This window comes from Hyperolius riggenbachi, chromosome 2 (assembly GCF_040937935.1).
Source record: "Hyperolius riggenbachi isolate aHypRig1 chromosome 2, aHypRig1.pri, whole genome shotgun sequence".
Classification (NCBI taxonomy): Eukaryota; Metazoa; Chordata; class Amphibia; order Anura; family Hyperoliidae; genus Hyperolius; species Hyperolius riggenbachi.
The window spans coordinates 272,693,131-272,720,954 of record NC_090647.1 but is presented as its reverse complement, the minus strand read 5'-3'; the positions used below and the strand labels follow the sequence as shown (position 1 = coordinate 272,720,954).

At 41.9% G+C, this 27,824-nt stretch overlaps 1 protein-coding gene across 3 annotated transcripts in view; it reads right to left on the bottom strand.

The window, feature by feature from the left end:
• The window catches only part of LOC137546350 (ras GTPase-activating protein 4-like), a 200,002-nt gene that overhangs the window by 100,002 nt on the left and 72,176 nt on the right, over positions 1-27,824 (bottom strand). For all 3 annotated transcript variants that reach the window (XM_068268685.1, XM_068268684.1, XM_068268688.1), the window contains 3 exons: positions 17,017-17,073; positions 11,080-11,193; positions 3,391-3,452 (listed from right to left, as the gene is read on the bottom strand). In XM_068268685.1, the coding sequence (XP_068124786.1) occupies positions 3,391-3,452; positions 11,080-11,193; positions 17,017-17,073 (233 nt within the window). The remainder of the gene's footprint in view (positions 1-3,390; positions 3,453-11,079; positions 11,194-17,016; positions 17,074-27,824) is intronic.

Genomic DNA, 27,824 nt, shown 5'->3' with positions numbered 1-27,824 from the left:
GCATCACAAAATACTTTGTTTTTGTAAACAGAGCTCAATAAATTATCACAATAAATTTTGTTTTTGTAAACGGAGTAAGGCCCCGTTCACACTTGCGGTTCGAGTCCGGGGGTCTGGTGGCCGCAAAAACAAGGCGGCACAAGTTGCGGATCCGGAATGTATCAGTTCCGGCTACAATAAAGTAGCCGGAATTAGATACATTGCAATGCAGGAAAGGCACTGCAAGCATGGGGGATACCGGCGTGTAGTCCGGGCCCCCCAAGTGGCATAGGACCAGTGCTGGAAGCATCCGGTCCTATTGCCAGTATGATGGTAAACATCCGTTTCCCATTGCACAGCATGGCCGCATGCGAAGGGTCAGGATCCGGCCCGGGTCCGCAGCCACACCGGGACGGACTGAAAAATAGCGCATGTTGGAAAAAAAGCCGGATCGTCCCGGAGCTGCGTTCCCGGATCGGATCCGGACGGCGCACGAGTGTGAATGGATACATTGATTAACAATGTATCCATTCACCATGCGCTGTGTACGGAGCGTTCCGGGACCTGGAACGCTAATGTGAACCGGGCCTAAATGTAAGTGTAGCAGAGGTTACTTTTTTTTCTAAAACACTTCTTATTAGTCATATGTGTGGCTTAATCGCCACAACCTCTGCTATAAGTGCAACAATATTCAGCTAAAAGCATCTTATTGAAACTAAGATATAAAAAGATATCTAATCAGTTCTATTTTCGGTTATGTAAAGTTGATATTCTACCTTACTGTAAAAAAAAAAAAATTGATATTCTACAATAATTTGATAATACAATAACATAATTAATGTGATTTTTATTAGGCAAGACACCATTCCTATTCTTACAATGAGGAAAACTTGCTGGTGTGCAGGAAATGCCCTAATAAACTGATAAAAGGATCAATATAGATAAGTTTCCACAGACTCTTTCCTAACATTAAAACTCAATTTTATTTCTTTAAAGTACTCAAGTCTATAATCCAGATTACAATAATAAAGTACAGATGAGTGATGTGTTTGGACATCAAAGTAAGTAGGGACTATGCTGTCTGGTGATGCTACCTGGCCAATTAATTTGCAAAAAACAAAAAACATCGCTACTGAAAATAGCAGAGGTATTTCTGAGCCCCTTACCACACATTTTTGCCCATTTCCTCCTTTTTTTAAATAAATGGTTCTGCTCTTTCTTGGATTTTCTCTGTTCTTTCTGGAAGGTTCTTAACCATATGTAACTCAAACTCCACCTCTTCTACATACCCTACTCCACCTTCTCCATATCCCTGCATTTGCTAATGCACCTGAATGATCTAATTCTATGGTCTCCGCAAACTAGTAAGATCTACCAGGTTTTAATGGTACTTTTATGTACACACAAATCAATTTCTCCACTCCAGACTGGTACTTCCTGTGCTCCAAAATGTACTGAACTCCCAGAATACACCATACAAGGGGGCTAATTTACATCAAATCTACTGAGGGCAAAACTAACAACAATTCTGCTGCTACAATTAATCAAGCTGTATACCTTTTGTTTTACTGATGGAGACTGAGTAGAATGAGACTGAGAATCTGTACTCTAAACTTCTTACAATAAAAAGCATACCATTCTATTCATTATTTTCTCCTGGGCCCCTCTTTGCTGTTTCTGCCACTCCCTGCTGAGATCCTGGCTTGTAATTGCCAGTTTTAGGCAAGGTTTACAAATAAAAAACATGGCTGCTAACCAGCATGTGACAGGCTCAGAGAAGCTCAGTCTGTGACTCATACAGAGCCTGCATGGGGCGTTCTCCACGCCCCATGCAGGCTCTGTATGAGTCACAGGGTGTGCATAACTTCTATCCTATTACAGCAGAGCAGCACATTCCTGCCTGAGTCGACAAAGCCAGCAAAGGAAAGAAGATTAGATTAGATAACAGAGATAATACAGCCACTGTGCAACTAGGAAAGGCTGCAGTAAGACAGACCACATTAGAACAGGTATAGGAACGTATAGGATAGAAGAAATAAGGCTGAACATTTTGTTACAAAGTCTCTTTAAGGAAAGTATTCCAACTCCACTTTGCATACCTCGATATGTGATTCAGACACAACTGAAGGGAAAAGATCAGCACGACAAACCAAATTTTCCCAAAAATGAAGAGCAGTTCAAGCCTCCATATACTTTTCACATCAGTTTCCTATTAAATACCAATTTCTGAATTTTTTTTATTGCAGTTGTGAATAGTGTGGAACAAGGTTAGAGATTTTAGGGGTACTGCTTCCTGTATCTCCACTGAAGAGATATCACCCCTATCCTGTCCCTGGGACCCCCACTGATCTTTGTGGCTTTAATTTGAAAATGGATAGTCCTGGCAGAAAATTAGACATAGCAATTTATTATTATTATTATTTAGTATTTATATAGCGCTGACATCTTCGGCATGGCTGGCTGCACAGAGTATATTGTCTTGTCACTTAACTGTCCTCAGAGGGGTTCACACTCTATTCCCTACCATGGTCCTATGCCTATGTATGTATTGTGTAATACATGTATCGTAGTCTAAAGCCAATTTTGGGTGAAGCTAATTAACTTATCTGTATGTTTTTTAGGATGTGGGAGGAAAGCAGAGTGCCTAGAGGAAACAAGCAGATACAGGGAGAACTTACAAACTCCATGCAGATAGTGCCCTGGCTGGGGTTAGAACCAGGGACCCAGTGCTGCTTCATTACAATTTATGGAAATCCTAAAAAATGAAGTTTATAACTTGGTTTCACTTTGCAGGGAGCACTGAAAGGGTTAAGCCTCAATGTTTACTGTACAGGGAAAGCAGCCTTGTCAGTGCTCCTGCAGTCTATTCACAGCTGTTAATAAGAACTATTTACTGTAGACACTTTGATCTAGTTAAACAAACAGAGAACACAGAGAATAGGATTTGTTCAGCAACTATTAAAGACTTTTCATTGTGTACTGTGCAAAAATTTGGTTCTACTTTAAACTAATATTTGCAAATATATTAACTTCTTAGGATAAGCAGATTTATGTTCCATAACAGCCTGAAAAATGATACATGGTATAGTGTCTGTGCAATCAGATCTCATAAGAATCGCTGGGGATGGTAAGCGTAGTGAAGCACAATGGATCTCTGTTCACTTCCGCCAGTTACTGTATGTGTAGCACAATGTGGAATAAACAGGAACTCTTTCGTAACACGCTCAAATAAAAAACATATTCTAGTCAACGAACCATTCTTTTTTTTTTCTTTTTTATCCCTTCATACATATGATGTGTCTGTGCTTCTAAAGTTTACATGGTCCATTATGTACACATTCCTTATTAGAGATTTCATATCTAAATAAAACAAACAGGCAATCTCTTTTTAACAGCATAAAAATATCCTACCTTTGGGATATTCAGCTAGCATGTTGCGTGTTAAACAGACCTTGCCAATGACATCATCACGGCTAGAAAAAAAAAAAACAGCTCTTGTTAGAAGCAGTAAGATATTATAATTCCGCTTGTCATGGGCTGCTGCATTTTCATTTAGTGAGCGGCTTTCCATTATGGAAATGGCAAATCATCAATGGAAAAACTTATCAGGCAACTATTAATTGTATTGCTTGCAAGGAGCTGATAAGAAAGCTATGTGCATTCATGCTATGAGTTTTCAGTTTCCATAATCATTTGTGACAAAATAAAATAAACTGAAACCTCCAGAAGGAAGCTAAAAAAACAAATAAATTTTAAATAATATTTGTAGCAACATCTAAAGCCCTCTGGAAAGAGGGGAAATACATAATAGAGAAGATTTATCAAACAATGTAAATCGCAGAAAAAAAAGTGTTGATTTCAAACTTCAATGGAGAGTCTGCAAAGGTATGAACTGTGTCTCTTGTTGTGGACAGTGCTGACATTGTAAGAAAGATGGTGGCTTCCACACAGACTAAAAACAAACAGGCCACATCAATCACTTATATTAACCACGTAACCCCACAGGCTATTTTACCCTTACCGCCAAGAGCCATTTTCACCCATCAGCGCTCCGCCCATTCATTGGCCCATAACTATATCACTGTTTATAACACCTAAATGATCTATATCTTGTTTTATTCGCCACAAATTAGGTGTTTTGTCACTTGTTTTCAGTAATTACTTTATTTTCTATGCATCTTAGTGACAAGATTATATATATATATATATATATATATATATATATATATATATATATATACTGTAAAGCGCTGCGTAAGATGTTGGCGCTATATAAATACTTAATAATAATAATAATAATTTTATAGGAAGAAACAAGGAAAAAAAAGACACTATTATTCTAATTCTATCCCCATAGTTTTAAAATAAGCAATACCACTGTAGATACCCCCCCCCCCCCCCCCCTGTCTTGGCTATCACAACATTTTAATTATGTTTCTAGTACAATGTATGGTGACAATGGGCTATATGCAATTTACTTTTCCCCATGAGTTTTCTCCTAGGTGACATTTTTAAACTTGTCAATAAATTGCCTTTAACTACTTGCCGCAAACCCCAGGCCTGCTCCACGTCGATTGGCATGAATGGCTTCCTGTGGGGCTAGCAGGAGATTGCGCGCCAATGCGCGCGCATCTCTGCTTGGAAGGCGGAGCTCCACCTTCAGTCTCCCAGCGGCGATCGCAGCTCGGAGACTGTTATATGGCGAAACCGCCGTCTAATTAGTCTGGGCAGCGCTGCGATCTAAGGCAGCGCTACACTGGGGACAGCCGTGTTACACGGCTGTGCCCCGGGACACAGGAGAGCAATCAGCTCTCATAGGCTGAAGCCTATGACAGCCGATCGCCTTCATTGGCTGGCTGGGGGGAGGGAAGGAGTTAGGGGAAAAAAATAAATAGGTAAATTTATTTAAAAACATAACAAATATTTATATAAAAAAAATAAACACTGGGGGAGTGATCAGACCCCCCCAACAGAGAGATCTGTTGGTGGGGAGAAAAGAGGGGGATCACTTGTGTGCTGAGTAGTGCGGCCCTGCAGAGAGGCCTTAAAGCTGCAGTGGCCTATTTCCAGAAAAATGGCAAAAAGTGATTGCTTCCCTTGTTAAAAAATAACTGTGGTTTATCACACCTGAGTTCAATTTCTGTAGTCACCCCCAGGCCTGATTACTGCCACACCTGTTTCAATCAAGAAATCACCTAAATAGGAGCTATCTGACACAAAGAAGTGGACCAAAAGCAAGACATCATGCCAAGATCCAAAGAAATTCAGGAACAAATGAGAAAAAAAGTAATTGAGATCTATCAGTCTGGTAAAGGTTATAAGGCCATTTCTAAAGCTTTGGGACTCCAGCGAACCACAGTGAGAGCCATTATCCACAAATGGCAAAAACATGGAACAGTGATGAACCTTCCCAGGAGTGGCCGGCCGACCAAAATTACCCCAAGAGTGCAGAGAAAACTCATCCGAGAGGCCACAAAAGACCCCAGGACAACATCTAAAGAACTGCAGGCCTCACTTGCCTCAATTAAGGTCAGTATTTACGACTCCACCATAAGAAAGAGACTGGGCAAAAACGGCCTGCATGGCAGATATCCAAGGCGCAAACCACTTTTAAGCAAAAAGAACATTAAGGCTCGTCTCAATTTTGCTAAAAAAACATCTCAATGATTGCCAAGACTTTTGGGAAAATACCTTGTGGACCGACGAGACAAAAGTTGAATTTTTTGGAAGGTGCGTGTCCCGTTACATCTGGCGTAGAAGTAACACAGCATTTCAGCAAAAGAACATCATACCAAAAGTAAAATATGGTGGTGGTAGTGTGCTGGTCTGGGGTTGTTTTGCTGCTTCAGGACCTGGAAGGCTTGCTGTGATAGATGGAACCATGAATTCTACTGTCTACCAAAAAATCCTGAAGGAGAATGTCCGGCCATCTGTTCGTCAACTCAAGCTGAAGCGATCTTGGGTGCTGCAGCAGGACAATGACCCAAAACACACCAGCAAATCCACCTCTGAATGGCGGAAGAAAAATAAAATGAAGACTTTGGAGTGGCATAGTCAAAGTCCTGACCTGAATCCTATTGAGATGTTGTGGCATGACCTTAAAAAGGCGGTTCATGCTAGAAAACCCTCAAATAAAGCTGAATTACAACAATTCTGCAAAGATGAGTGGGCCAAAATTCCTCCAGAGCGCTGTAAAAGACTCGTTGCAAGTTATCGCAAACGCTTGATTGCAGTTATTGCTGCTAAGGGTGGCCCAACCAGTTATTAGGTTCAGGGGGCAATTTCTTTTTCACACAGGGCCATGTAGGTTTTGAGTTTTTTTTCTCACTAAATAATAAAAACCATCATTTAAAACTGCATTTTGTGTTCAATTCTGTTATCTTTGACTAATAGTTAACGGTTTTTGATGAGCAGAAACATTTAAGTATGACAAACATGCAAAAGAATAAGAAATCAGGAACGGGGGAAATCATTTTTCACATCACTGTATACCCTCATAACATGTTTACTAAAAAAAAGCTGAGTCCCTAAGGCAACTATTTATGTTTTTGTTTTTTTTAAACTGTGACTTTTAAAAAAAAATGTTTCTGTTTGGAAACTACGGGGTAGGGAGGTTTAGAAGGGGTTAATAACTATATTATTCTTTTACTGGATTTTTACTTTATGTTTGGCCACGTGATGGCACTTAGTGTTTGATCGCATTTTAACATTACATTTTACTTTAAATTTTATGAATGAACATGGCACCTGACTGAGTCATGTTCATTTATTCCCAGGCACTTCAGTTGGCTGGGGGAACATATGTTCCCCTTCAACAATCCCCGACATGTAAATCCCACTGTGAATGAGTGATGGAAGTGCATGCACAACCGGTGCTGATTGACAGGATGTACCGGTATGTCCTGTTTGTGTTAGTGAGGCTCAATCTGGACATGCCAGTAAGTCCAGATGAGTTAACAGGTTAAGCAACATTGATTTACATGGCTGTGTGCAATGGATAAGCTTAAGGCCATGGTCACAGTGACTGTGGCATTGCAAACCCTGTGACTGTGACAGCAGGAATGCATTGCAAAGGATCGGGACAGCAGCACCACACTTTATTCTCATGTTGCGTAGAGTAAAGTGAAGTATACAGTCAATGACAAGTTAGCTTCACCTTTATGGTTAACGTGGTGTGTAGGGTGATCAGGACACCCTGGAGGGAAAAAATCAAAGAGACAACGGGAGCCCAGATGGTGCAGTATTTCACAATAGTGGTTAAATGGTGAAGATGTAAAATGTGGTACTCACAAAGGAAGGTTGCTGACGGGCAGGTGGAGGGTACTTTTCCAGTATGTGCATTGGGCAACATGTACGCTAAAATGCTATGCACGCAGTGCACTCCGAAAAAGTGCACATTATTTTATAGCTTGCATAGTGTAAACTGGCCCTAAGCAGTTCAACCCACTTGTTCGGATCTGGTATACAGTATTATAGGTAGGTGCCACGTAGGTGGTGTGAAAACTGCGAAAAACTGTGAAATACCTTCTGTGTTAATAAGGGAATTTGATCAATGATGAAGCACAGACCTTCCAGCAGACTAACTTAAAGCAACATGGGGAGAAGACCTCTATCAACAAGACAGGAGTCTTACTGTACTCAATGCTGCTATGAAGATGAAGGCTCTAGAGAAGAACACCAAAGACTTTAGGATAAAAAATTAGTCTCCTGTGTATTTATTTGCTCTAATTGTTCGTTATTGTTTTGAGTGTCCTTTCTTCCATACAAATCTTCTGCTTGGCTATCCATCTGCAATGGATTCTGCTGTTTGGAAAGGGTAGGAAGGGCTCCGCCCGAAACATATAGTGTGTGAGTCCACTTGCTTCAATACAGCTTGTTGCTACATACAGCCCTCTGAGTGCCATGTCCTTTTGTTCTATTTGCCTATCGTATAACAGGAGTGGTGTACCTGTTGGATGCTGGTCACCGGCTGGCCGGAGTGTTACTGGTTGGGAGCACCTTTTCCTATTGTTTGGAGAGGGTAGGAGGAAAGATGAGTGAGAGCAAGGTGGCGGTCCCTGCAGTGGTATATAACAATGATGACCGGGCATGGTATTCCAGCATGTGGGATCGATAATGCACAGACATCGGGCATCATGTATAAACACTTTGAAAAGAGTCCTCAAAATGATCACAATAGCTTTTGGCAACCCAAGTTACATATGTGTAAGAGTCTTCATTCCAATCTACGCAGAGCGTGAGTGAGATAAAGAGATGAGAATTCAATTCACTGACATATACAGTAAGCTAAAATGTATATTACACACCGAATGCCCCTTATTAATTTGTGCCTATAATTTAGCCTGAAAATCCATCCGAGAAACAACAGTAGGCAGCTGGATGTGAAAAATGCCTTTCAATTATCTGGTGCACATCAGTTTCTGGTTTCCCCTGTAAAAATATTCCCCACTTAATCCATAATGCCGCACAAGCAGAGGAGTGCATTTATACAATGTATTGTTTATTCATTGTTCACTGCACAAGCTCAAGCAGCTTTTTTCCCAGCAAACTCAAACAGCGAAGAAAAGGACAATAAACCTCCGTGGAGTTCATATCATTTGTATTCTCTAGGGTAGCTGAGACACTAATGAACCTCATTCCGCTGCTTGAGATTCTAGTTTGCTAATCAATTAACGTCTCCCAGAAAAGATTAGCAAAGCTCTCCAGTATTCTGCATGGTAACAGAAATGAGCGTTCACACATGTGCTCCAATACTTTTTGATTTCGTTGTTAAAGCAATCCTGAGACCATTCTGGGCAATGGCAACTGACTGCAGAGTGATTCAATGGGCATGACCACCATTTCATTCATAGAATGTGCAGACACCACTTTCCTCTCCATAACATATGAGGCTACCATAACCCTCATAACATCTGGTGCCACCATTCCCCCTCATTACATCTGTAGACATTATGATCCTCCAATATATCCCCCCCAAACCCCCCATAATGTGTGTGGACTCTGTTTAGCCCATAACATGTGCAGCCACCATGTGGTCCCAACCTCCCTATAACATTGACCACATTGAGATGATTTTCCTTCAACCATGAAGATTAGCAGCCCGCTTTCATTCACCTCTGTTCTGCTCTCGAGTTCCTCACGTCATGTGACCAGGATGGAAGTGAATGAGCGGGGGGCGGCTGCAGCAAAAAGGAGGACAGACTGTACTGGAGAAAGCAAGATACTTACTCACACCCAATGCACTACTCTGCATAGAGAGAGATATAATATAATTTATAATATAGCTAAGCCCTGAGGGTTAGGCTAGTGCTAACCATGGAGGGAGGTTAGCGTAAGGCACTGAGAGAGAGGTTAGTGTATAGCAGCCTTTCTCTACCTTTTTACCTTGGGGGAACACTCCAAATAACTTTTGGATCTCAAGGAACCCCTGCAAACAATTTTTTGATCAAGTCACTGATAAAAAGAGTAGCACTCATCCAAAGCAGGGATATGGGTGCCTAAGCCTCAAAAGATCCTCGCACCTCTGGATCCAATCAATGTAGTAGAAGCATGGGAGGCTGGCACTTCCAAACGTGAAAAAAGCTCTTTTATTGAAACATTAAAAAGTGGTAATACAGCGACAGCCCGCTGTTTCAGGTATCAGCCTTTCTTCAAGCTGTTTCAACCACAAATGAGATAGCACATACATTATCCATATATAGTGTCAACCCATTAAAACATCCAATCAGTTTAAACTGCCCGCAGCCAATCACCTTACCTGCACGCCACGGCGGACCTGAGGTGAGACTGCATCCCTAACATGCAAATATGCCAAAGATACACTATCACGGAGAATACTGGCGCTCCACGCCAGCATTAGCCACTCCTCCGTGTTCTTACTCGCTGGGGCTGGGTCAGGTGACTTCAAGGAACCCTGCGTCATCACGTACACGCCGCCGCACGTCCATACACTGACTCTGCGCAAACTCAGTGCGTATAGAGTCAAAACAATGGCAGTAGGGGCAATCCCTCCCCAGAGGCATGACCCACCTACGTCATATGTAAACAAACGCCGCTACAAAGCAGTGCGGCTAATCAATAGACCTGAGGCAGCGCGTCCATGGCAACGCTAGTACATCCGCAATTTTTTGATCTTGAGGAACCCCTGCATTTATTTTGCAGTGGGCACGGTCTATAAAAGTATGTGTGGCTGTTTATTTCACTCTCCCCCATTACAATGCCTCTCCTTATACTGTCTCCTGAGCCAACAATTTAGTGCTTCTTGTTTCAGTACCACCCATTATAGTGAGCTCTATTATACTTCCACCACGATGGGGGAAAATGCCATGGAACCCCTGCAGAGTACTCAAGGAACCCTGGGGTTCCAGGGAACCCTGGTTGAGAAAGCCTGGTGTATAGCATTAAGGAGGGGGGTAGTGATAGGTGTCAAAAGTAGAGATCCGACTGAGGAAGGGAAAACGTGTAGATATTAACAATTTTGGGTTCTCTTCCATCCTCCCTCCATCAGGTTCCATAACAGTATGGTATGCCTGCTTCTCTGTCCTTCTGGAATACCATGGTCACAGTGACTGTTTCTGGTTTCAGTCCTTCACCTCCCTTTCCAGCCACAACATCAGTTACAGGAAGGAAGAAGAGAACAGACAAAACTGCTCAGTTTCCAAAGTCTCCAGGTCATGTCCAGCAATGTTCCTCGGAACACTTTAATGCATGCGTTCCTGCATTGTGAGTTGACAGCGTTCATTTTAATCTATTTATTTATATTGGTATGTATGACACAGGTGACCTGCGTTCAAATCTTGGCTCTTCCTTTTCAGTAAGGTAGCACCTATTAAGTAAGGAGTCTTTGGGCAAGACTCCCTAACACTACTTCTGTCTACTGAGCGTACCCTAGTGGCTGCAACTCAAGCGCTTTGAGTCCGCCAGGAGAAAAGCGCAATATAAAAGTTGTTGTAATAAAGAATAGACAGGTTTTAATATTTTAACTAAGCTACTCCAAGCATATGGGATCAATTAGGATATACAAATATAGGAATTATAGGATATGTTTGGCCTTTGTAAATCAGGCCCAATATGCACAGAACCTGTATTGAGAATTGGTACCTGAGGGCATCTTCATCCATGACATAAAAAGAGACAGAATGAAAGTTGGGTGGGAGGTGAACTTTGTACTCTTCTCCCCAGAATGGTGACAGAGTCTTCCATACAGTCGCTGTCCTGTACAAAAAATACAGACATTGGTTATTTTCAACATAAATCAAAACAATTAAATTATGAGATGTGATTTCATAAGTATCAGCAAACTACCCTGGCCCAGAGTTGCCTATGCCCCCCCCCCCCCCCCACACTCCACCCAATGATTTCAGTAATGATTCATCAAAAAGATTATATATCTTTTCTTCAGTTGTCCACTCGGGGTCTATGGGAAACAAATCCACTTGTCTGGAAAAATTGTGCATGTCCATTGCAGACTGACAAGTGTGGACAGATCCCATTAATTCCGGCACATAGAATTTGTCGACTGTCTGTTTTTGGTGGTCCGGCAAAACACAAAAAATATTCTGTTTTGCTTTTATGATGTCAACTGAGCCTTAATGTGCACATCCTTAAGCTAATACAGTACTATTTAAGGCTGGAGGGGAGTGCAGATCGGGGGACCCAGGCGAGGGAGGGGGGGTCCGACCCCCCTCCCCGCCGCTAGGCCCAATACCCCCGTCCTGCCCGCTACCCCTCCAGCTCGGCGGCCGGCTCCCCGCACCCACCGACGGGCGGATGCCGCCCCTAGAAATGTGCCGCCTGAGGAAAAAGTTTCACCCCGCCTCATGAGCGGGCCGGCCCTGTCTGCAGTATCACCAATAATACAGATGCTATACCCGATTATATGGTGATCTGCAGAATCACCAATAATACCAGTATAGGCAGACACAGGACACCCAATGTGATACAGTGTTTGGTGCAACAGTAATAGGAGAGGTTATCTCCCGAGAAGCGGGAGATACAGACACTACTGCAGCCAAGGATTCCCTGAGGTGTAGGGAATCAGACTGTACTGCAGCCAGTGGGTACTTGAGGAGCAGGGACCACTGACTGTAATGATGTAGTGAGGATTGGACTGCAGATAGGGATTCCCTGAGGAGCAGGGAATCAGACTGTACTGCAACCAGTGGACCTTAGAGAGGTAGAGACCCACTAGCTGTGCTGCACGATGGTCTCCAGAGGAGCTGGTGACCATAGGCCTGATATAGCAGCTAGTAACCACCTGCAGAGCAGGTGTCACAGGAGTACAGTAAGGCTGTTTCACCCAAGGGCTAGGTGACAGCCAGGAAGGTCAGACAAGCCAGGTCGGCAACACACGGACAGACAAAGTACAGAAGCGGAAGATTCGGTATCCAGGTACAGGCAAGGTTGGCAACAGGTAGTCAGATGGGCGGAAGTACCGAATCAGAGAACAGGAGAGTAGTCAGGAAAGCCAAAGGTCATAACAGGGGACAGTAATATCTCTCAATCCTAGTCTTAGGTGTGAGGTCCTTGGTCTCAACACCTGGGATCTAGTCTAACAGATGATAGTAACAATATAGCAAAGTCCTAGTCTTAGGTGTGAGGTCCTTGGTCTCAACACCTGGGAACTAGTCTAACAGATGATAATAACAATGTAGCAAACTCCTAGTCTTAGGTGTGAGGTCCTTGGTCTCAACACCTGGTAACTAGTCTAACACATAAACAGTAGCAAGCAATAGTACTTTAAAGCTATCAAAGGAATCTGACTCAGTGTGAATTCCCAGCTCCGGCTGGTTCTAACACACTGTGGGATCTGACTCAGGTCTGAGCGCTCACACGTATATGTTCGCAACAGCAGACAACTTGCAAGTGACAAGCAAGTTCTATTTATACTAAAAGCGCTCCACAGTGCCGCCCCAGACACTCAGCCAATCCGGAGCATAGCTGGAGTCAGCTGATCGGCATGATCAGCTGACTCCCCTTCTAGCAGCATAAAGGTCCTGTCGCCTGGCGCGCGCGCAGATCTCCATCTGTGTGCACTAGAAGGACCAGGCAAGACAGCCCCATGCTGCTGCGCGGCAGTAGCCGCCGGCTGGGACACGGAGATAGCCGCCATGCCGCTTGCCCATGCGGCGGCATCTCCGCTATTTATTACACCTCCCTTACCAGTTTTCTTCTTGTCTTTTTATTCATTTTGGAGGTGCGTTCAGTTGTTGGCAACATCACTATCATCCCATACTTTCTCCACTTTTTGATTTCACTGTGTTACATGGCATATCCAGGGCTGTTACATTTTTTGTAGCCTTCCTCAACTGATACCCTTCAACAATGAGGTCCCTTTAAGGCTATATTCAGAGTGACCATTGCGTTCCCTGATAGCAGGAACGCAAAACAACAAAATGTGTTGGATTGCATACAGTGAATCATACAGTCAATGAGAAGTATGCTTTCCTATACTGTTAACAAGGGCGTTATGCCGTAAACGCACAGCATGCAGTGCATTAGGCCTCATTGCACTCTGTCAGACCGCACTGCAATGGCCCCACTGCACTGAGTGAACATAACCTTAATGCAGTAGTGTCGTTTTCATCTCAGGTTTACTTTAAGTGCACTGTTTTTTTATGCAATAATAAAGGCTAATTGCCTTTGAGCATATACAAATTATATTGTATTCAACTTGGAAAAGCTTTAGTACAAGAACTTTCAGGCACAGTTAGAGGAAACCATGACTTTTTTTTCCTATTTCTTCTCTGTTCACAACATAGCTGAAACATCTATTTACAACTCCGTTTTTTGCAAATGGCAATTATATAAACTTTTTCAGTTTCATTAATCTCTACTAGCCTGGAACAGGACATTGGGCTGCTGCTGAATTTTGTATCATGTAAGGGAAAGACAAATATTTAACCTGGATGGCAGCCATTAACTTTGTCTTGGGCATTTGGTAAATGTCATGTGAGCGTCCATTAGATAAATTCATAAGCTTCACTGCAAGAGACAACATTTGAGCTACTAAAGCAGAATTTCAGGCAAACAGCTTAATATAGTTGAAATACACATAGGTGACAAGCTAAGTTTACGATTTTTATGACCACAAGGTGTAGCCAGGCATGTGACACCTCTATATAGTTACATAGTTACATAGTTATTTTGGTTGAAAAAAGACATACGTCCATCGAGTTCAACCAGTATAAAGTACAACACCAGCCTGCTCCCTCACATATCCCTGTTGATCCAGAGGAAGGCGAAAAAACCCTTACAAGGCATGGTCCAATTAGCCCCTAAAGGGAAAAATTCCTTCCCGACTCCAGATGGCAATCAGATAAAATCCCTGGATCAACATCATTAGGCATTATCTAGTAATTGTAGCCATGGATGTCTTTCAACGCAAGGAAAGCATCTAAGCCCCCTTTAAATGCAGGTATAGAGTTTGCCATAACGACTTCCTGTGGCAATGCATTCCACATCTTAATCACTCTTACTGTAAAGAACCCTTTCCTAAATAAATGGCTAAAACGTTTTTCCTCCATGCGCAGATCATGTCCTCTAGTCCTTTGAGAAGGCCTAGGGACAAAAAGCTCATCCGCCAAGGTATTATATTGCCCTCTGATGTATTTATACATGTTAATTAGATCCCCTCTAAGGCGTCTTTTCTCTAGACTAAATAAACCCAGTTTATCTAACCTTTCTCGATAAGTGAGACCTTCCATCCCACGCATCAATTTTGTTGCTCGTCTCTGCACCTGCTCTAAAACTGCAATATCTTTTTTGTAATGTGGTGCCCAGAACTGAATTGCATATTCCAGATGTGGCCTTACTAGAGAGTTAAACAGGGGCAATATTATGCTAGCATCTCGAGTTTTTATTTCCCTTTTAATGCATCCCAAAATTTTGTTAGCTTTAGCTGCAGCTGCTTGGCATTGAGTACGATTATTTAACTTGTTGTCAATGAGTACTCCTAAGTCCTTCTCCAAGTTTGATGTCCCCAACTGTATCCCATTTATTTTGTATGGTGCTAGACCATTAGTACGTCCAAAATGCATGACCTTACATTTGTCAACATTGAATTTCATCTGCCATGTATATGCCCATATAGCCATCCTATCCAGATCCTGTTGCAATATGACACTATCTTCCTGAGAGTTAATGATTCTGCACAATTTTGTATCATCTGCAAAAATAGCAACATTGCTCACTACTGCATCTACTAGGTCATTAATAAATAAATTGAAGAGCACTGGACCCAGAACAGACCCCTGTGGGACCCCACTGCTAACAGTCTCCCATTTTGAGTACGATCCATTGACCACAACTCTTTGTTTTCTGTCCATTAGCCAGTTCCCTATCCATGAACACAGACTCTTCCCCAGTCCTTGCATCCTCAACTTTTGCACCAGACTTTTGTGGGGAACAGTGTCTATGTGTCATATAAAGTGGGGTAAAACTCTTGTAACTATTTGAGGTAAGCTAACAATACTTTAAATTTGTCTCCCAGAAAAAAAAGTTTGTTTTTTATTTTTTAATAGAAGTACCTAGTTGATATTGTTCTTATTGATGGTAAAGAGGAAGTTGCTCTCTGCCCGGCATATTCACATTGCTTTATTGCCTTCTCCCTGGTAGTGACGCATTGCCATACTGGATGGCTTTCACTGACCCAAACATGCTGTGACTTTTTTCTGGGTGACGTATTTTAACCACTTGAGGACCCACGCTTTACCCCGCCTTAAGGACCAGCGCTGTATTCTGTGATCTGTGCTGGGTGGGCTCTGCAGCCCCCAGCACATATCAGGTAGCAGGCAGAGCGACTAGATCGCCCCCCTTTTTTCCCCCCTATGGGGATGATGTGCAGGGGGGGTCTGATCGCTCCTGCCTGCCTGAGGTTTGCGGGGGGGGGGGGCACCTCAAAGCCCCCCTCCGCGGCGACATTCCCCCCCTCCCTCTCCTACCTCCCTTCCTCCCGGAGATCAGAGGCTGCACAGGAACGGATCTGTCCTGTGCAGCCTCTAACAGGCTCCTGCCTGTCATGTGACAGCGATCCCCGGCCGCTGATTGGCCGGGGATCGCTGATCTGGTTACTGTTAGCAGCGTTGTACGAATGTAAACAAAGCGGATTATTTCCGCTTGTGTTTACATTTAGCCTGCGAGCTGCGATCGGCGGCCCGCAGGCTATTCACAGAGCCCCGCCGTGAATTGACAGGAAGCAGCCGCTCGCGCGAGCGGCTGCTTCCTGATTAATTAGCCTGCAGCCGGCGACGCAGAACTGCGTCGCTGGTCCTGCAGCTGCCACTTTGCCGACGCGCATTATGAGTGCGCAGTCGGCAAGTGGTTAAATTGTTGTTGCACCTAGGGAATAGGTACAAGAGTTGTCTAGTGGGACTTTTGTTCCGACTTTAAAGAGGAACTCCAGTGAAAATAACGTAATGAAAAAAAATGCTTTATTTTTACAATAATTATTTATAAAATGTCAATGTTTGCCCATTGTAAATGTTTTCCTCTCCCTGATGTACATTCTGACATTCATCACATGGCAACATTTTTTACTGCTGGCAGGTGATGTCAGTGGGAAGAGATGATGCATTTTTGGCAGTTGGAAACAACTATTATTTCCCACAATGCAACAAGGCTCCCACAGTGTGAGGTAAGTACCCTGGTGCTGACATCACACAGTAGGAGGAGTTTCACCACAATATCAGCCATACAGAGCCCCTGATGACTCGTTTGAGAAAAGTAAAAGATTTCTCATAGGAATGGGGGTATCAGCTACTGATTGGGATGAAGTGCAATTCTTGGTTACCATTTCTCTTTAACTTGTAGAGTTTCCTGTGTCATTTGTCTGCTTATTGGGCAAGAATTCACAATGCTTTTTCCTGTAAATACAGGCCTCTCTTGCATGGCTATGAAGCATGGAAGAAGTTTGTATGTTAAGAAAATTGTCTGGACACAATTATAAATATTTTGGCAGTTTATAGATACTGCATTTAAACTTGGCTATATTCCTGGAAATATGCATGAATGTATAAAACTAACTCTAAACTTACATACCTGATAATTGTCTCATCATTAATCTTTACGATACAGTATGGATCACTGCTGCCAGTTCTGAAAACAAGTAAAACACAAATCAATTGCTAACTAATTTTATGTACAGTACAATAAAATAAAAAATGGCATTCACAGTGACATCACAAAGATTATACATTTTGTATTATGCATGCCACTACAGTTTGTACTTGACCTATAAATAGTTGGTTGACATTGACAGAAGTGTCCCTACATTGTAGTCTTAAGTTTAAAGTGTACCAGACATGAAGTAAATTAAAAGATTTATATATACCTGGTGCCTCCTCCAGCCCCATCCACACGTATCACTCCCACGCCACAGCCCTCAGTCTTCTTCAGCTCCAGTACCAGGTCCCGTAACTTCTGCCAGTCACAGCCAGTCTGAGTGTGCGCAGTGTGCTCCCTCTCACAGAGAATATTACTACGCCGGGACAGTACTATTCTCCACTGAAGAGAGACTGAGAGAGTGCAGTGCGCTTGCGCAGACTGGCCACAACTGGCTGAAGTTACGGGACCCGGAACTGGAGCTGGAGAAGACTGAGGATGGCGGCATGGGAGTGATACGTGTAGATGGGGCGGGAGGAAGCACCAGGTATGTATGAATCTTGTAATTTACTTCATCCCTGGTTTCCTTTAAATAAGTAGACCTTACTTAAGTCAATATACAATGGCCCAGTGAGGATGCTATGTAAATGAGAGGCAGGGGATTATGGTACTATCCCATCCCCTCAATCATGGAATAATCAAACATGAATCCTCACCCAAGATAATGAGTGTAGTGGTCTACCTAAGACCACATGCATCTGCCATTAGTGTAAAATGTGTGCAAATTAATTACAGAAGGTATGGTAACATAAAGTATTTCTAAATAACTAGTATGGAGTCCATTACTGGCCACTTTTGCACCACTGACTACCTGTACTGTAAACTGCTATCTCTTCAGACATACTCAGACTGTGCCAGCCCCCGGCCAGATGGAATAATGGGAATGATGCAGTCTAAATACCAGGAGCAGCCACGCCCACAGAGCATAAAATCTGACTTTTTTGTATTTTTATCCGCATAAAGCATGTTTCTTATAGAAAAGTTAATATTTAAAGCATACCTGAACTGACCTGTGACATGATGAGATAAACATGTACAGTCTTAAGCCTACATGTAACTAAGCTGTGTTCTTTTTTCCCTTTTACTCAAATCCAGGGCTGTAACTGACACTGTCTCTTCAGCCGAACTTATGTCGAACTGAACTGCAAACCCCACTGATAACTAATCACATTCTAACAAACTCTTGCATGGCATAGAAACACTTATGAGTACAGGAAACAGATACAATGCCAATAGTTCAAGATGGGAGCTATAAAGTTTCTCCCAGAGGATCATTTGTATCTTATCTAAAAAATAATTTTTCAGCGCTCAGCAAATATGAAAAGAACCAAAAAAATGTTGTGCTTGCTGGGAGCTTTAAAGATATTTTATTGCTAAGGTTTGAAACTATCTTTTTGGAGAAAACTCAGGATAAACGTATATAGGATATGGGCCAAAATCCTGTCATAATTCATCTCAGACAAAAACAAGGTTAAACTAAGGTTTTAGCTTTCAAACACAAAATAAGATTGTGTTATTCCAGGAAAGCCCTTAGAGGGAGTTTAAAGTATAGGTTTGTTTTAAAGTCAATCTGAAGCCCTAAAAAAAAAGTTGCGTAATATGGTGGCACTTTATAAATACAATAAATAAATGATAAATAAATACCAGACGTGCACAAGTGGCTCCATGTTATTGCCCAGGAGTGTGCCATAATATTTTACTGCGCAGTGTGAAAGCAATATTTGGTATTAATGTCGATATTTTAAAAAAAGGGTCCCAGTGCTGGAACTGAGGGGTGTAGGAAGATCAGGGAAGCCTCTGCACTATCCAGAGGTTTGCATCTACAAAGGGCTTTAACTGAACTGTTGTGGCTGCTTTAGTAATGAGTGAAAACATTGCTGATCAAACATGACCCCTCTGCTCTGTCATACTGAACAATCATTATCTCATACGCCACGCAGCAATACTATCCCTGAGATCTGGACTCAGAGAGCCTCTCTGCTCATCCTGATACACCACAGCAGTGCTGCACGTCAGAAACAAAACCCCTGTTGCTACCATTACTGATAGTCAATTTTTCCTTGAATTATGGCTATTTTTTTGTTCTGCCTGAAACCTTTTAATCCCTGTCTTACTTCTTTTGTGCACTCTTCCAGTAATCAACTGACAAATAGCAGGGGCTATTTTTAACTGGACCGATACTATCTAGTCTGCAATAATCCACCATGATTTCCTGAGCCGAAATATGAGTAATAACCAGAATTGTTTACTTTGGTGCTAAAAATGGCAACTGCCTCTATGGCTCCATATCAACTAATTGAATATGAGCGCTCCCTGTAAAAATCAGCCCCAATCAAGGATCTCATGTGATGTGGAAAAAGCATGGATGCTTCTGTTCCCTAGCAATGTGCATATATTGCTTTGTATAGGAAACATTCATGTTGTCTAGTTAGTACAAATAACTATATAATAATGAAATGTTAAATATAAAGTAATTTAGCTACCGCAGTTCCTGAATTCCACATACATATGAAGTAAGAGGCGGAGAATACAATGTAGAGAGAATGGAACCCCTGCAGGAGATTTCTCAGGGGTTATGTATTAAGAGTAATCTGCAGCTGTCAGCATCCTTGGCTGGCAGTGTTCCGCCAAACATCATTCCCACAACTTCTGCTGGAAGGAGAATCAGAGTTCCCAAGTGATTGACTAATTAAGTCTTTCAATGCAGCTATACTGCCAGCAGCCTGATATGTGATGTCACTTAAGAAATTAAGCTTTTCATGGCCAAAATGATTGCACTTTTTGGGTGTCAGCTGGATGTTGGCTCAGGCAGGATGGGACAAAGCTATCCAGCACCAAAGGCTCAGATGCAAAAGTGTGCTCCTCCCCCTAATATGCCAAGTCTGTTAGCACACATATTACATACATGATGGCCTGTCATGGTTACTGCTTTACTATCCCAATATTTAGAGTGCCTCCTTATTCCCCCACACTGTACTGCTTTTGTTCCAGCTCAAGGTGGTTGATTTGCATCACAAAACAACAGGTAAAACCGATGTGGACAATCAGAAGTGGCATCAGATAAAGAAAAATAATGTAAAAGCACAAGTCACATAAACAAAACCGATTTTAACACAGCTTTTCCTTTAGCCTATGAGCTGAAAACAAGTAATATCATAATTCAGAGAAAAGACATTACGGTAGAGATACTATTGAAATGCAAACTCAGAGAAGAGTTGCATTTTGCATAATAAACTAAAGTAAAAAATAAAACACACAGCAGCATTAGTGTCCTGCTCTGCTCATTGGCATGTTTTGTAGCTAGTGGGGTCTGTAACTTCCATATCCTCTTAGCCCATCACTATCTTTAGAGCTGGGACTATGTCATCGCTACCTAGTTTATGTGACACCTAGCTCCGACAGACCAATGTTAGGTGGCACATGCTGGTCATCACACCACCTAGCATTACTGTATGGGTGCTAGGACTGCTAGAAATAGGAGAGTGCAGTGATCTGTGGCTCCTCCTTCAATGCAACCCCTCAGGCATGGTGTCAGCGACCAACTTGTAATCAAGTCGGGTGTTGTGGCCACTCAATTGGCACCAGGCTAGGGTTATCAGCTCTGACTTGGGCTGATGCTGGGGGAATTTTTGTTGGTTGGTGGGGGGATTATGTATACTGTATTTTGATTTGTGCACTTCTCTTCTCCTGACGACGCCCCAAATAAGGGGTGAAACAATTGTTGAGCAGCACTCACTGTATATATCTGTATGCACCCTTATATTTCGTATGCACCCTTATATTTTGTTCCTTCTTTACCCCAGCTACACCTTCTGTGAAGGCTCACACCTGTTTTAATGGCCCCTATGGGGTCATTAGTATCTCAGTGATAGACAGCATTACTCCTACCACAGTTTTTCCTATCATATTTCTACAGGTCGCCTTGACTTATGTGTAGCCACAAACGGAGTGGAGCATGGTGGGATGAAATAGCTACACCCCACTTGATTGAATAGGTAGAGGGCATCAGCAAAGACCCTCATCACCCACAACTTTACACTACCGTTTAATCATATGTGGTAACGCACAAAAGTATTGCAACAAATGAGCCTTCATTGCCTTTTAAGACATTTGTCTTAACAAGTGGGGGTACTAACAATCAGACACCCACCATGTATGAACTTTTATGATTACAGTTGTAATTATGTCCTTTGGTACTTATGTGGCCTGAGCCCTATGGGAAAAGTGTAATATTAGGGTTATCAAAGCCCTGCTTAGACAGCACACTGCGTTGATTGCTCTGCACAGCTACTGTGTGAGTGTGTATGTGTCTTGATCCTGCATGACACTAGTCCTGACCTAGGCCTGTAACCTTTACTCAGCTCAGTCTGCCACTTGTCCTAACCTCAGTCTGCAATCCCAACCTTTCGCTGAAAGATTTTGTTTTGAGGTCAGACTACTGATTGACGAAGCTCATCCAGCCATCAATCCTTACCCTGCTCTGACAACTGCCAGTCCTGACCACAAACTGTGACCTTGACCCTGTTCTACCTCACCTTCTCTACATTGTAGAGTTCACCTTCCTGTTCTTCTTCTGTCCGGAGGAGAAAACATGGAGTTACCACCTGGAAGTCACTTGAAAAAACAACAACTATAAGCAGATTGAAAAGGGAGGCATTTTGCTGCCCTTGTCATGTCTGTTTCTGTGCTTTGACAATAAATGTAACCGAGCTTTAATTACTACATGTGGCGCCGACCTCTTTTGCATCTATTGGACTTACAAAATAGCAGTTCTGTGCCCACAAATGATAATGATCCATCAACCCTTGCAGGGTGCTCTGGTGAAGACTAGTGCAACCAATCACTAATAAATCAGATGTTGCTCTCTGAGCTGTATGTCCCACCTTTTCTGCCTTCAGTCTTTGCAATAGCTGACCATATGACTTTTTTCAATATCAATAAGTTATCCAACAGAAAACTGAGCTCTCAGGTTTGCTTTAAGATCAATCACTGGGGGAAAGAATTGTTAGATTATCCGAAGAACTAGCAGCCTGTAAAGCATTTCAGTTACTACAAGAAAACCAAATATAAAAAAACAATTGACTTTTTGCGACCTTAAAAGGAAGTTAGGGTTGATCTGAAATAAAAAGACTACATTTCTCCAGTATGAATGGGCTCCAATGAAGCACAGCAGTCAAAAAAGACTGACTTACGAATTCCAGTGACCAGAAATCTGGAACAAGCATGAATAAGTTGCCAAGTGCAACCATCAGGTTTCATCTGTTAAAGCATGGATTCTAATTGTTTGCTCTGACCAACTTTTACAATTTTGCACTACAAGTCTTCTTTGCACTGCACTGGTCTTCATAAATCAGCCCCATATTGCTTTTTCCTCTACCAAAACTCCTTATGTGAGGCTACGTTCACAGTGGGTTTTACGTTCCCTGTGACAAAAGGAATGCAACACAATGGCTCAGTAAAGTAGCGCCGCACCTTATCTGCACACTGCCTGGTATACAGTGAGGCATACAGTCAATGTAAACTATACTTCACTGCAGCTGTTCACATGTACATTTTGCAGTAACACACGTACCATGCCGCACACTGTTATACCGTAACGCACCCGCCGCACTCCAAAAGACATATAGAGGTGGTGCATTGCAGTGTGGCAAGCTGTGTTAAAAAGGAGCCATTGTGCCACAACGCACCACTGTGAATGTAGTCTTAGTGCTCAGTTAAGTACATAACATTTGTAACTTAGAAGCAATTTTTCTCATGCCAAAAAGGAGATACGTTTTTAAAAACTTATAATAGTGATGATTTGTTCTTTTTATGATGAAGTTTGATTTAAGTGGTAGATGCACTGTAGAGTAAGGATAACTTCAAGCGAAACTCGTGACATCATGCTTCAGTTTTATTTACTTGTATTTTACGAATTAACACTGGTAAAAGGGTAACACTCCTCACCTGGCATTACTCAGTGGCTCTTTTGTGGTATCTTAGAAACAAACAGATGTGGATTTACACATCCCAAGTTTCATTACGTTTTACATATGCAGCCAACATTATCAACAACAGCAGATGGCCAACTCAAGCATATGTTGTATTCTGTAGAAAGTAATACAAGATAAAAATACAGCTATATGCTTAATGAAACAATAACATAATAACAAATGTTACTCAAATATAAATGAGTACATGGCAAGCATTAGCAGGAGCTCAGCTGTGTCAAATGGAGTGGCTTGTGGTTTACAATGCAGCTGATACTGCTACATACTGTATGTTTAATAACAAAAGGTACAATAGGGAATATAAATATTTGAGTGGCCCCTGGAGTAATATGCAATTCAAGCCTTTGTCCTACAAAATCATAAAAAAAGTCTCTTTTTTTTTATTGTAAATGCATTGCATGACACTTTATTTCTCAATTCTGTTAAATTATTTATTTTGGCCCCAGGCCAAAGAATAAAGATTACAATGATGGAAACTGTTAGTTAAAATACATAAAGAATATTACAATGAAAATACTAAAACCTCTTTGATCTAGAAGAGCATAAACTTTTAAATAGATTTTATGCAAATTAACTTGTTTATCTGTGAAGTATGCATAATACTGTTCAGAAACAAGTCGCAGAGGGGGAGGATAGAAATATTCAATGCACACTGCTCAGCACCCTCTTGTTTAACTTGCCCACATTCATTAGGGATTGGAATTGGTGAACCCATAGCTTTGTAGCCTCACAGAATATCATGCCTCCTACCTACAATGCAAGTGGCAGCAATGTGCTGAAAGGATTGCTTACCACAGTGTCTTGCACACAAGGAGCTGTGCCCAGCAGCATAAGCAGCCGCATCTGGCTTTACAGTAATGAATAGGCATCTCTTTGTTTGAAGAGGAGGCTGCTGCATTATTTACCAAATACATGAGTGGTGGCAGTGCATTGCAATGATTGGACAGCTCGGTTTTTCAAACTGCGCAAGAGTGTCCTTGAGTGCATGTGCAGTAAAATAAGATGCCACCTCCAAGCTTTACTAACCCCTTATAGCTACATATGCTGGTATGGGCCAAGAAGAATTGGTACATGGAGCTCCACCTCTTGAGCATTACCATAACAAGTTCCCTTGTCTAATGTGAAGAACAAGGGCCACTTATCCATATCTGGTGCCTGATATTTGTTCCCACCTAGGTAAATAGGTAAAAGGGTCACATATGGCCCACTACTCATTTACAATACATGATTAAAGTAAATAAAACTCTGACAGCATATTTAAATTAATCTGGTTTTAAAATCATGTATTAAAATTCAGCATTGTGATCTCTATATATTTTCCAATATGTCTTCTTTTCTTCATCTGTCAATATTCTAACTCAACTGATGAGCTCCAGAACAAACCTGTCTACTCCATTGCTTCCCCTGGTGGTGCAGCATCAGCTTGATTGAATAAGGCATCTTATTGGTTCATTTGTCTGTAGCAACAAGAAACCTCCAATGCAAATTAAACGAATCCCAGAGAGGCAATTTATATCTACCTCAGTTTGAAAATTTCCTCTTCCAAGCATATCTAAGCTTGTAGGGATTTTGGAGGCAATGTGTCAGGAAAAATGTAAAATATTTTTGCGCATCATGGGGTTGATTCACTAAACTGTGCTAACTCATAGCACGGCCGCGCTAGTGCGTGAAAATTCACGTTGGCGCGCGTAAACCGTTGTGCGCATTATAACGCATGTAAAACGCTATGAGTTAGCACGGTTTAGTGAATCATCCCCAATATGTTAACATATTGCAGCATTCGCTGCTATTTAGCTGGTGATCACCAAAGCCATTGCTGGGACCGCAGTGATGAAAGTGATGGTCTGGAATCACATAGTGAATTTTCAGTCTGCCATCACAGCCTGTGAGTTACCATGCATTCATACATGTGATGTTTTTGTTTTTTGTAAATGTGTGGTTGCTGTTTTTGCATGATCATTGACTTACATCTGTTTAGTAATAAGCTCCTTTGTGTTTATCTGAACTGAGTAAGTGTTAAATCACTGGTGAAGTCATCTATGTGCTCCCTCCCTCTTCTTAGTCTATGAAAATAGTTCTGCACTGGTCTCTTTCTGTGAAACTAATCCATACTGTGACCTGTAACCCATACTATGTAAACCAACTCTTCCTGCAACTAGACCAGCAGTGTTTTGTACTTTTTATTATGATCATGTTGGTGGCAAATGTTCCTCCAGTTTCAACAACCTGATGGTCAATGGATAGTCCCTACACATGGATATTTAGTTATGCCCCAGGGCCCTGCCAAAATAAGCAGAGACAAGGCTCATGCCCCAGTAACAAAGAGGTAAGGCCTCGTATTCCGGCCAATTACATATAACTAGGAACGGATCAGAGTCCATAGTCTTTTCAAGTACATAGATTTAGTACCTAATATGTTCCTAGGTCTAGGTCACAAAACATTAATACTAAATGCACCCCATTACACAGTTAATGACCAGCACCATGTGAATTTGTGTCTTCTGTCTTCTACCCAAACTGTAATGCAACAAGGGTTCACTGTACACCTTTGGCACTCTATAATTTATTTAAGGACTACATGACCAAAAGTAAAAGACAAATGTTGAAGCATTACTACTACATCCTGCACTTGTTGCTAGTCTTAGCATTTTTCCTGCACAGCTCTGCCCTATTGGGCAGTGAGCAGGATATTCCATCCTGTGCCACACCCGTGGGTTCTGGGACAGATGGGAAGATGTAGATCCAAACACGTTGGAGCAGTTGGGAACTGAACCCAGCCCATGATCTAGACACATTTAAAGGAGATAGCCGGAACCCATATAATTTACCAAGTAATCCTCAGGTAGCTGTTTCACGCAAGTGTCTAAATTAGGGAACCCTCCCTCCAGCTTTCAGTATCTGAAAAATTTCAGAAGCTACAATTTTGGTAATGCGGCAGAGCCTACTTGATTCGCCATGCTGGCCCTCTCAGTTACATTCCACTCCATTCTAGAGCAGAAAGAATGCCATTTGTTATGATCCAAAAAACACCCCACATGGTAATTCTATAAAGTGGCAGATGTCATTTACATAGCTACCAGTATCCATTTCTAACTCAGCACTTTATGCACCTCCTCAAAGCACATTCCCAAAACACCACCATCTGCCAGTGTTAGTTCTACTAGTACTAATGAGTCCAATTTAGACTCCACACCTCCTCCTCATGTCCAAACATGATTAGAACAGGACAGACATCTCTCTTTCAAAACACTCATCTACAGTTCATGATCTTCAAACATTTGGAATAACGTCACACAGGCAATTTGTACAAGCTACAATCTGATTGTTCTTTGCAATAATTTCTCTCTAGCTGCTGTAGCTAGCTAAGCTGCACCTACCTGCTAAGCTGCACCTACCAGGCAAACGTGCATATTAGACTGCCGCCAACATAAAATGGTGATCATTCTTAAGCCCCATACACACTTTAAATTAATTTCACCATTAACAATTGTTACTTAATTTTTAGAGTGACATTGCAGGGATTAAGTGCTGGACAGACATGCTGCTTAGCTAGAGCTGAGGATTGTGTACTTCCAATTGAGAACAGGGACAATGGTGGGCGGACTGGAAAGTATGACTATAGTGAGCTTGTTCTTCATTTGTCATCTGGTGATCTGAAGAAATGGAGCAATAATTAATGTTGGGGGGAAGAACGGCAGACAGCAGTACATATTCTAGATTCTCAGTCAAGATGGCACAAAACAGCCCTCTCAGACAAAGATTATCCAGCATACGTAGTCTCTCAGGCTACTCAGACAATGGATACTTGGTACTTGGTACCAGTCCGACGAAGGCTTTTTATAAGTCGAAAGCTCACTGTTTATCCATCTCTAAGTTAGCCAATAAATGGTATCATCCTGATTCAAAACTTCTTGCTTTTACTCATGGCTAACACGGTACAACACTTTACTGCTGATACTTGGTAGTAACTTAGCTACTATATGATTAAATTAAATGAAAACAAAAATTTTGCAAGTAATAATCTTAGTATCATGGATGGAACATGACAAATGATTGACAGTATGCTCTGATAAATCATATCCAGGACATTTTGATGCAAGTCCACTACATCACTACATATCAGGCACAGGGCTGCTTTTAAGCACTCCGGATAGAGCCAAATGAGATACGGTAAACTCACAACATTGCTCGCATTTTGTATTTTATGTGCTTTTACTTTAACAGAACTCCACAAAAAATTCCTTTCAGCGTTGCTTAGCTTGGGCATGAGCAAGAGCCGTTTGTTTTTTTCAGTTCTATCTGTGTTTCGACAGGAAGAGCCCCCCCCCCCCCCCCCCGCTTTCCTGCTTATTACCTGAAAGTAAATAAAGTAAATGGGTAAATCTGTCCAAAAAAGGCAGGCACAGCAGTTAATAAAACCTAGTTCGATAATGTGAGGAGGGGTTCAAAAATCCTACCAGTTTGTTATTGCTGTCACCATGGAGAACCCAGGGAGTGAGGACAAATCTTCCCAGTGAGGACAAGCACATCAGAAAGCCAAAAGGATGTTTTAACTTTTTTCACATTACCTAAAGCTATTTTTATGAGTTGGACTTAGCAAACCTATTAAAAAAAACTTTACTTAAAGATGAACGCCGATGCTGACATTACAAAATTAAGACATTATTTCAAGTAAGTATATGCAACCTTTTTGAC